The following is a 12,153-nucleotide window of genomic DNA, read 5'->3' as shown; positions in this document are numbered from 1 at the left end:
CATGGTTTTCTGGTTCAAAAGACAATGATACCACAGACAGAACTACTGAAATATGATTGTTCAGCCTTATCCTAGTATTATCCTGCAGCTTTGTTAAAAAGTTAACTAGGATTGATGATTTCAAATTGTCCCCATTACAGACAAGCCAAATACAAAATACTTATGACACAGTCATAAGTTAATCTAATACAGGGAAAAAAGTTCAAATTGCAATGCTGAACACATCAGTTGGATTTTGGTGACATCACTGGCCCTGCACTTAGTATAATCCACCAACCTTCAGCCAGAATACAGAGCATTCCTGTTAACTTGAAGAATTTGTAATCAATCACAAAAGCTCTGGCTTTGCACTGCAGCTGCAAAAAGATGGCACTCCTCATGAGCAATGGCCACCTCATGAGACAGCTGGACAAATTCACTTAAGCAAAAACACAAACATTATTTTAGATTGATTATTTAGTTTACATATACATGGCTGCCAACTTACCCCAATTGCCATGGACAGACCTAAGTTTTAAAGAGTTGTCCCTGGCAGTTTTTGGCCCTGGAATATTCCTATTTTTCAATATTGACCAACTCCACAACAAAATTCCTATTTTAAAACAATATATATTATATATATATATATATATATATATATATATATATATATATATATATATATAGTAACAAAGGGAGGTATTTATCTGACAAGATGCAGAGAAATCATACAAGCAGAGTAAGACATTGGCGCAGTTATGCACCTAGATTCAGGTTAAACCAGGTAAAGACTTATGTATAGTTCAAAGTTTGGCTAACTTACATGATTTGGAAGCTCCCTCCTCTCAGCAAACAGACAGGGTGTGTCTGTTAGTGCAAACAGAGCCAGTGATGGGCGTTTCCTCTTAAAGGGAAGGTGGGTGTGTCACCCGCCCATCAAGCTAAGACTGGGGGAGGAGTATCAGGTATAAAAGCTTGTTTGTATCATTTGTTCAGTGAGACCAACGCTGGGGAAGCTGGCTGGTCTTGAGAGAGATTGCCTACGTCTAGCTAGGGTTTAGGGTCTCCATATCTGCTGTGAAATTCATATGGTGTCAAATACATTTTAAACCATCCTGACAATAAAGCTGCATAAAAAGAAGAAGTGGTTCGCGTGTGCTTCAGCAGTAGCGGGCTCTTGCCACAATATATATATATATATATATATATATATATATATATATATATATATATATATATATATATATATATATATATATATATATATATATATTTATTTTACCACATACACTTACTCTCTAGGCTTTATAAGTAGTTATTTATTTTTAAAATAGGTTCCCTTGAAATATTTCCAAATATTTGCAAATTGACTTAAAGCAGCAATTCCACATTTTTATTTCTTTCATTTGCAAGTTTATTATGTTTTAAGCATGCATCATTTGTCTTATATATCCTCCTACAAATCATTATTTTCTTTTGAAACGCTCTCTGGCTGGCAAACAAAAATGGCTGCCAGGCACAGACACAGTCAGGCTCCTACACAGACACAGGTTAACTCAGCATGTCATGTGATAGCAAAAGGGGGAGAACGAGGTTGTCACAGTAAGACAGAACTCCATTCCAAAGCCTCTCTACTCTTACATCATGTGTCATGTGACTGTGGTTGCCATGGTAGTCCACAATCGTAATATATTAAGAGCCGCCTGAAATGGTAAATACCAACATTCTCTTTAAAGCCTGCTACAGTGATTTATGCTAAATAAACACATATTTTAATGGGATCACTGCTTTAAATATCTCTTGTTAAAAAGTCTCACTAATATTAAACATTGCCAAGGATCCAGTAGTGTCAAAACCCTTGTTGGAACACACAACTTGGATGCTGCTGTTACTTGCCAGTACATTCCAGGTAATACTTTAATGTCCACCAGCATAATGATCTCATTGCTATTTTCATCCTGTTTGTGAGTTGCTCTACTAAAACTAATGGCATGTTACGTTTTGCAAAAACTATTTTTCTTTGTAATTCCAGAGACATATTACTAAGTGTAACTGTGGTTTTAGCTGGCAATTGAGATCATAATCTCCACTGTTTAAATTATTAATCATAGCTATTTTTGCTTAGAAATTAGTACGGTTGTGCATAATTATATATAATTTGAAAGGAGCCACATGTTCTGAGGAAAAGTATGATATGCAACAGAAGTGCTTAGCCTTATTCAGAGGAAATCCACAGTCAGACTCCAGAAATGACCAATGAATAAGAATAATTTGAGGTCTGTGTACTGAAGATATTATTATAATGTGTTGTGTTACTGCTAAAGTTTGTAGTAGAGGGACATATATTGCGGGATATTTACAAAGAACAACTTGTGTATATGAAAAGAGCTGATATCCATAGCAACCAATCAAAATCTTGCTTCCATTTTCTAACCACTTCAAATATGGTAGAACGTGATTGGCTAGGTATATATAAACAGAACATATTTCATATGTAGCAAGTTTCATACATCCATACCTTGCGGAACATCCCAATTTGCGGGATACAAAAGGGGTGGGGCATAAACAAACGTGTGTAGCGTTTTGCATTTCTCCCATTGTAACCCAAAAATAGCCTCTATAAGGCAAAATCTAGGAGTTCAGTCAACGTTCCATGTGCAAAGAAACAAAACAAAAAAGAAACACATGAGATGTATGAACTTTGGTAGAGGAAGATTGTGGTGTCAAATGCACTTCTGTAGAAACAAAGTCTCATATAGTTACTTTGTGCTGTTCTTAACGTTTAGATGCTCGAATGCATGTTAGCCTGGCCCCTTCCTCTTCTAAAATTGCCTAAACCTGGATATGCAGTTTACAAAGCTGAAATACTGTGTTTCTGTTAGCCTTCTAATGCTCTGAATTGCTACGTGTTCATTCCTTCCAACTATCCTGATTTAGATGGGACAATTCTGATTTGAGGGGACTGTCCTGCTGCCAACCATTAAAGAATTTTGCACAACTAATGTATGCCCGCACCAGCAGGTACCAGTACAAGAGACATTGAAGGGGTGTTTTAGGGGAGGAAAGAGAGGCTGGAGGTGACACAGCACTTCCAAAGTACTGGGCACGCCCCTAGGGTATGTGTCACTCCGCCAATATGACATGGCCACACCCCCTACTTGTGCACACGCTGCCACAAAAAACTTACATCATACCTGTCTCGAATCTTACATCAGACATTTTGAGAGGTATGCATGTTGTTATAGGCCTGTCCATTTTGTCTCCCCTTTTGTCTGTGTGCACCCAGTTTTCAAGAATGAATGCAATAGGTGCTATAGTCAAATGCACCTGAAGAGAACATAAATACTCAAAACATTGATGATAGTTGATAACTGTCCTTAAATTCCAGGGACAGTTCTAAAGAGTTGTCTCTGTTTCTATTTTTCAATACTGACAAACTACACAATTATTTCTGCATGTTAGATGTTACCATCCATTCTTACTCTCAATATTAAGACAATATTTGCTAAAAGTACACTATTCTCAAATTCAGTAAACATAAAACAGTGGGGAATTAAGTGCTGGAAAATATTCTAAAATGTTGTCGACTAAATATTGATTTTTAGATTTATATGCTTATTCAAAAACATTACTTTAATCCTAAATTAGTTAAAGTAAATAAAATAATGGTACAGTTGATTATGTGACCGTCCAATTTCATGAAAAAACTACTATGGCTAACAGGTCATAATTTTGCAACAAAAGAACGAGATTGCCCTGAGGTTTATTCAGTTCAAAATATTTGTATAATTCCTCCCATAAATATAAAAAAATATTATAGATTGCAACTTTGGCCACTGATGCAAATCGTACAGTAGTTCAACCATTGCTATCAATCTGTGATCTGTAGACCTTCTTTATATTATGTTGAGTGACTTAGATGGGGCTGGTTAGGTTGTGTGACAGGGAGGTATATGCCTCTTGGGGCTGGTCCCACAACGGGTCAGTGGACAGCTGCATTTTCTTTCCTAAATATGTTCCTAACACAAGCCGAGTCTTGTCCCCAGGCTAAAATTTGCCAGCCAGCCCCTGCTTGCAGGCTAACAATATGCAGTAGAGGGTGAATGACAAAGCCACGTTAGAGTTTGTGAGCCAACTAGTAACATTGAAGATCTTCTTTTTTTGTATTTAAACAAACTTCTTCCTGTGTTACTCTAGTTCTAGTAAGCCAGAATGCTGTCCTTCCAGTGACAATTCTTTACCAAAGCACCGTCTAGGGTTTAAGATGATCTGTTACATGTTCTTCGTGCTTTGCACCAAATGTTTTTCTTTGTGACTATACCTAGTTGTCTGTTTATGAACCCAGTTCGGAAACCATCAATATGGACCAGCTGCAAATCACAGGTACATAAAGAAACACAGCGGCAATTTATTATGCCGGGCCGCTCTGGGAGCCTGTCCCCATAGACGTCTTTGGGGACAGCAGTAAGTGCTAATAATAAAGTTAATCCCGGAGACATCTAGGATTTGTCCAGCATTAACCCTTTCATAAATAAGAAAAAGTGGTGAAAGAGCCTTTTGCCGGCATTTTGACTCTTCACCACCTGTTAAATAGACCTCTTAATGTTAAAGCTCCCATAACATCAACACAGTCTGTACAGTTGGTGTATTATATAATCATTCCATACAGTTCTTTATACCTTTAGTGAACAAAACGTAGTATGACTCCACTTTTAGTTTTTAAATAGTGCATTACGTATTTTTAGCTAGTTAAATCCCTAACCAACATGAAAAACAATTACCAGATAACCCAACCGAGTAACCTTTTCCAATGAAGAAATGCTTATCATCATCATCATCATTTATTTATATAGCGCCACTAATTCTGCAGCGCTGTACAGAGAACTCACTCACATCAGTCCCTGCCCCATTTGGGCTTACAGTCTAAATTCCCAAACACACAGACAAACACAGACACACACACACACACACACACACACAGACAGACACACAGACTAGGGTCAATTTGTTAGCAGCCAATTAACTTACCAGTATGTTTTTGGAGTGTGGGAGGAAACCGGAGCACCCGGAGGAAACCCACACAAACACGGGGAGAACATACTAACTCCTTACAAATAAGGCCATGGTCGGGAATTAAATCATGACCCCAGTGCTGTAAGGCAGAAGTGCTAACCACTTAGCCACCGTGCTGCTTATAATACTTCTTACAATTAGCTTCTTTTTACCAAGTTTTATATGGAGTAACAAAACCAGCAAAAACCTAAAATGCATAGCAATTTTACACTGCATCATTAGGGCTTCAACAACAGACATTTTGCTATATTGGTTGAACCTCTAGCACTGTGTAAAACACATTAAAGTACATCTCTAATGTTTGCTGTCTAAAAATAACAGGCATCACCTTGTCTATTAAATTGTCTTCAAACGCCTAATAGCCTGCACTGTCCTGACGCTGACATGTGATTGGCAGCCATTTTTTGCAGCTCCAGCTTGGTGTTATTAGGATTATTGACAAACGGCTTAGTAACAAAGACTGTTCCAACAATAAATGCTATTGTAGTTCAGAAACGTGTTTGCAGAAAAGAAATCTAAATGCTAACAGATTTCAGATAAACCATAGGTTTCCTTCACCATAGCTAATAATTCATGTCACGCAATACAAGGATTGCTGACAGAAAAGCATATAAGTGGACAAGCAATGTTAGCTTTAAAAGTCCATTTTTTTAAACTAGAAAACAAACAGTAAATCACAGCTGTAATGGAAAAGGAAAAAAGATAATTTTCACAAAAAAAACACAGAGTGCAAAAGCTATTTTTGCAGCAAACCTAAGATATAAAAAAATTATTTATTTACTTGGCTATTTTAAAAGTGCCTTCTCTTACTAAGTCTCTTGACAGGCTAATGCCAGGTTGCTAAGTTACAACTGTTTGACATCATCTCCTCCCCAATGTGTTCCTCCATTTGACAGGTCCACATGATTCACTAGGCTTTTCAGCTTGTTACTCACTTTTCCAGTGACGTCTGTATTATGATTTTAAATTCACATCATGTACGAAACTTCCCAGCTCCCCAATTCACCCCCCCCTTTCAGAATCCATATGAAAATATTTAAAAGGTTTGTCAGCTACCGAGTGAATTTGTAACCTCAATGGACAGCTTACCTTTTTATATTACAGTTACCAGAATAAAATGTAGCATCTCCCTTAATGTCACTTTCTATTTTACTGGGAAAATTATGGAGGAGCAAATAAAGGTCTCTACCTGCTCATTGTATTACACCAAAACAGTCATATCAGATAGAGATTGGGCTGATTAAATCCATTAGTGGTTTAAACAGCACACAAAAATGGAAATTACACATGTAATTTTAACTGTCAAGGGCATTTTTGCCCATTGATATATATTTATAGAGTGCAGGGTTATTGTAGCTAGCTGGCGGGACATGAGAAAAGATGACTCTGATCACACAGTTAATTGAAAACTTAATTTATTTTAAAGGACTTTTTTCCTGGTGATAAAATAACCCTTTCAAAACTACTAAGTACATTTATATAACAGCAGTGTGCAATTTCAATGATTAAAGGAATTAGAACAAATAGAGGTATGGGACAAAAGAAGAAAAATATTTTATTCTCTATCCTCTTTTTTTTTATTTACTATATAATGGATATTGGACCAGAGGTGACATGCTGCTGGTATATTCAATAAATTAAACAAACAACAACAACTTAGGGGTATATTTATCAAGCTGCGAGTTTCTTGCCTGTTTGAAAAGTGGAGATGTTGCCTATAGCAACCAATGAGATTCTAGTTATTTATTTAGTACATTCTACAAAATGATAGCTAGAATATGACTGGTTGCTATAGGCAACATCTCCACTTTTCAAACAGGCAAGAAACTAGAAGCTTGATAAATATATCTCTTAGTGTTTCTGGTATGGCTAGGGAAGCTGAGAAAGGCTCAACCACAAATTTCCATGAAATTCAAGAGTATTTAACTACGCTACTGTCTAGAAGCCGAGGTTTCCAAATATACATAAATTGAAATTGGGAAAAAGGCAATTATCCCAGCATAACTATAATCAACATTAATCATCAACATTTATTTATATAGAGCCAGCAAATTCCCTGGTGCCTTTCAAGTATAATATTTTTGAGTTTGGAGTAGTTTTTAATTTTCCCAGAAAATTGCAATCTTACTGGTCCCACGCAGCTGTACAGGGGGGCGTGACCATGACAGGAAAGGGCGTTGCAACACCCACAGAGGCTGCCTAACACTGTAAAGCACTAAGCTGGCCATTAGAAATCTTCCATCCCCCAACACCACCACCCTCAGGAGAAAAAAGTCCCCGGGCAGGACAGCGGGACAAAGCCCTAAAATAAGGACTGTCCCACTGAAATCGGGAAGTTCACAATTAAATTGATGGGTAATTAGGTTTTTACATTGCATTGTACAATCTAAAAACAGTGCAAATACAGTTGGCCAAAGAGGGTGTTTTTTTAATTATATTTTAGTATCCTAGATAAGGTGCTTCAAGGTTAAATCAAACAAATACAAGAAACAAAAGCAGATAGTAATTTTAAACTTAAAAAGTCGATTTAAGAATATCTGTTTTCACTGAATACAAGGTTACATATTAACAGAAAAGGTAACTTTATAGAATACTGAACAATAGCTACATGTCATATACTTTAAATAACCAGCCACTAAACCTCACTGTCAATGCATCACAATGAAAATGAGATGATGCCTGAAGATTTAATTTAAGTGAAATGTAGCTTACAGCAAGCTTGGAAGAATACTGGCCAGGTCACTATGATGACAAAAATTCACTCTGCTGTCAGGTCCATTTAAAGCACCAATCCCGCATAGGAGGTTTTTTTCTTTAAATAGCAAGCTAAGTACCTTTTAAGCATGCATCTGCTAGTTATTTTTCTTAGCTGTCTTCCAAGAAATCATAACACCCTTTTCAAAATATCTCGGGAGGGCAGACAAGTATGGTTGCCAGGCACACTCAAGGCTCACAGATCTCAGCATGTCATGTGAAGGCAGATGGGGAGAAGGAGAGGGTTTACAGTACAGACAGAGCTCAAGAGGGGTGTTTCAAAGTCTCTCTGCTCACTATATCATGTGCCATGTGACTGTGGTTGCCATAGTAGTCATATGACACTGTGGAAAAGGTGCAGAATTATAAATTATTAATAGCAACCTGAAGAAACAAACCAAGCTTGTTCTGCTTGACACAGTAATTTATTTTAAAAAATACACCTAGTTTTTTCATGGGATTCCTGCTTTAACTGGCCAAAGACACGAGGCACGTGTTCACCTTGCTTCTCTGAAAATACTTTTTCATTCTTAATCATCCTGGCTTGTGAGGCTGCCTGCAGAGCTTTCCTGTAGTCCCTAACTTGGCGGTGGTACCTCTTTCCCCGGCTTAGCTTCTGAAAACTATGGAGCCACCTGGCATTAAGAGCCTTTGGGTAAGTAGTTCACGTGTACTCCATTGTTTGGTTACTGAAACTAATATTTGGTTGATAAATAATTTACAATATTTTACTGAATACAAATGAAACAATGCAAAATGGAGAATAATATATAATATGCGAAATGATAAAACTATTCCATTACAAAACCAAAATACAAGCTAGTTGCAGTTGTATATTAGATATGTCTGTTCACTGCTAGCCACAGCAAATCTAAGAAAGAAATACAAAAAATTGCTACCCACTAACTAGTATTGTGATCTAAATAATGTTTAACATTCTTAGGGGGGTATTCAATTGACGGCGGGATCGCCGAAAATCCCGCGCTCAAAGAATATTACCGTTAATACGGTAATTACTCCCTGAGCTGCGAGCTGAAATCCAGCGAGTAAATTACCGTATTAACGGTATTTACGCGCAGGATTACCGTATTAACGGTAATATTCTTTGAGCGCGGGATTTTCGGCGATCCCGCCGTCAATTGAATACCCCCCTTAAAGGCAAATGTATAAGAGCATTAAAATAAAAAGAAAATGAAGTCCCTGTGAAAAGACTATGCATAGAGAAACTGAAAATGTTTTCATACACTCTGGATAAACTAGTGCAAAATGCAATAAAAAATATAAGCAATCTCTCCAGATAAAAACAGACACAGTTCCTCCCAACAAAACCAATTTTTGCAAGACAGTCCAAAAATTCAATTACCTAACCAGGAGGTGGGCATTATTTAAGTCAGAGGTGCTCAAACTCAGTCCTCATGAGCTACCAACAGTTCATGATTTCAAGATTTCATGTACAGGTGAGTTAATCTATTTTTCTGGGTCAGTAATTATCCCACCTCTTTCTACATAAAACCATACTTGCCAACTCTCCCGGATTGTCCGGGAGACTCCCGCATTTTGCGAGAGTCTCCCGGACGAGTGTGGCAATCTCCCTGATAGGAAGGGGGAAAAATTTAGTTTAAACGCCGCGATTCACCCGGAATCGCGGCGATTAGCCCCGCCCCCACTGTAAAATGACGCGATTTGCGTCATTCCGTCACGGGGGCGGGCCAAAATGACGCGATTTCGCAGCCCCGCCCCCTGCACGCCCACGTCCCAGCCGGCATCTCCCGGAAAAAGAAAAAAAAATGTTGGCAAGTATGCATAAAACATGACCTGTTTGTAGCTCTTGAGGACAGGGTTTGAGTACCTCTGATTTAAGTGGTTCGGGGTGTAACTTTAGTGGATCGTATGTGATCTAAATAATCCCAAATTTTAAATTAGGAATGTTTACAGATATGAATTTAGCCCAATACATATACAGAGTGTGTACAAATTGAAAGTTGTAGACAAAAGACAAAATTCATGTGTTGCTATTCAATGGTTTCATATGTGTCACACAGCAGACAAATCTATAAAGTGGAGGAGGCTTAAGGTGGATTAAAATACAGTCAAATATTAATGTTGTATAAAATTAACACAATATTTTACTAAACTTTATTTATACATTCAAAATGATTTATTCTGTTTGTGCTTTTTTGGTGTTTATTATTGTCTGTTTTATAAAATTGTTGAGAGAATTCGATAATACGCAAGCTAATTTTGCACTAATTTTAATCAGCTGTCACTAATTTCCAACCAATTTGGAGTTTGTGGCGCTAAACTATAGATAAAACTTCTATTATAATTATAATTCCACTTTCTGCCTTCTCCAATTCATAGAATATTCCTAACTGAAATACATACATCATAAATCTATCTATCATACATAATAACTCAGAGGGCTCCATTCAGTGTGCGAGTTAAAATCAGAACACCAATAAAAAAGTATACAATTAAATATACATATGGAATCACACAGTCATAATATTAGCACAGTAAGAGTGAAATATACAATTATTTCCGTTGTGGTGACTTGGAGTTATGTCACTGCAGAAACATTTTAAGGTGTCTGCCCCTTCTTCTCAAAGACTTAAAGATGTCCTGCCTGATAGAAGCAAAGGGACAATTCATTTACCAATAAACTCACCCCTACCAGAGTCAATAGTGGTCAGAGCTGAAGTTTCAATACAGCTCTCAGTGCAAATGTAAAGCTACAGCTGATTAGCGGATTGTTGCTGAGCTACTATTGGTTACTGGCGCCATGAGGGGGGGGGGGATGTTTTGGAGGAATTACAGGATCCCAGGCACAGGAATCCTGTGGTCTAGCAAGTTGGGAAGGAGTGATGTAAAATAATAAAACTTTTAAAAAATGGCAAATTACCTACATCTATATTTTGGAGAACAGGGTTCACGAAAAAGAGGAGGACAATCACTTCTGACAGCTACTTCAGGTTGGCTATACAGTGATGATGCTGGTGTTTGACTTTATGGATGCTGTACAGCAAGTGGTGGTGCATAAAGTGCTCAGTTTTGAAGTGTTGTCCAAACTCCACCTACTAAACCACTTTTATTATAAAATATAAGAGGCTGAGTACAAGTCTACTTTTGATGTCATGACTGTATATATCCAACTACTATTGGGGACCTCCCCTCCAAAAGATCCCAGAGGGTAGGTCCAAAGGACAAGTGTGGGAGGCGTGAAGACGCGATTAATGTTCCCACGGTCTCAGGTCTTGTTTTGGGGGGGTGGGCAGTGATGACCAAATCATGTTGTTGGGATCCGCCTGGAGAGGCCTGATGACATATATCACGTCATCAAGGCCCCGTTTGGTCTCTTTGAAAAAAAGGATGTGGGATCAGGAAAAGTGGCATGTTCTGCCGGTTGAGTGGGAGGACTTCCCAAAATTCGGCTATGCTGTAGAATAAGACATTTTCAGAAGCCGTAGCGCTGTAGACTATAGTGCATGACCTTCACTTGTGCATGCAATTCATTCTTTATGGACTCAATATTCACAGGCTCCCCATGCCTTCTAAACTCACTTTAACCCATTCACCCTGTGATTATAGTGTTAGTCAGCAATTTATGAAGTTTGTATCGCTGTATGGTAACCTGTGTGCCCTGCTGATTTGCTTGTAAAAGATGTAAATGCATAAGCTCAAAGTACAGGAAAATGTGTGCTTGTCTGTGGCAGCTTTCAATGTGCATGAAAGAAACAGAGAAAGTGCTTTAAGCAGAAACTTGTTCTAGACATACAATACAGGTTTTATTTTATTGACAAAATCCCATTGCTCAGGAAAGTGTGTTCCTGTTTGACGCCACAGTCTGACAGGAAACCTTGAAGCAGCAAGTAGGAATACAGAGATAGAAACAATTATTCAAGCTAAAGTCAGTTGCTCCTGATATACGGTATTTAATTCTGAGATATATTACAAGTACTGAAATACTGCTATATTGTTGACATTTTTTCAGCCATTTTTTATGTACTAATAAAAAAACCCTATAAACACTGTAAATAATCAGACCTGTATCTTTCCCACAATTAAAGAGAGCTTTCATGTGACCTTCGCACAGTAATGAACCATGACAAACGTTTATACTCACCCGTAAGATTTCTTCCACGCAACTGGGATCATTTGGAAGACCAACCTGTGTAAATAAATATCATTATTACTATTATTAATAATATTATAAAAGGGTGGGCTATAAATGTATTCAAAATAATGAAAAAAAGGGTAGAACTGTAGCTCAGCATCTTATCTTGTAACAAATATACATCAGCATTCTTCTCACAGGAAAATAATAATTGCATATATTCAGTGGTTGAA

General features: G+C 37.6%; 1 protein-coding gene across 5 annotated transcripts in view; it reads right to left on the bottom strand.

Moving 5' to 3' along the window:
- The window catches only part of AFF2 (ALF transcription elongation factor 2), a 422,546-nt gene that overhangs the window by 170,507 nt on the left and 239,886 nt on the right, over positions 1 to 12,153 (bottom strand). For 4 of the 5 annotated variants that reach the window (XM_075187324.1, XM_075187326.1, XM_075187329.1 and 1 more), the window contains exon 4: positions 11,930 to 11,974. The exons of the other annotated variant lie outside the window; for it this stretch is intronic. In XM_075187324.1, the coding sequence (XP_075043425.1) occupies positions 11,930 to 11,974 (45 nt within the window). The remainder of the gene's footprint in view (positions 1 to 11,929; positions 11,975 to 12,153) is intronic. 5 annotated transcript variants of the gene reach the window in all.

Source organism: Mixophyes fleayi, chromosome 9, assembly GCF_038048845.1.
Source record: "Mixophyes fleayi isolate aMixFle1 chromosome 9, aMixFle1.hap1, whole genome shotgun sequence".
Taxonomy (NCBI): Eukaryota; Metazoa; Chordata; class Amphibia; order Anura; family Limnodynastidae; genus Mixophyes; species Mixophyes fleayi.
The sequence above is the reverse complement of the archived record's forward strand: the minus strand, read 5'-3'. Positions and strand labels throughout refer to the sequence as shown.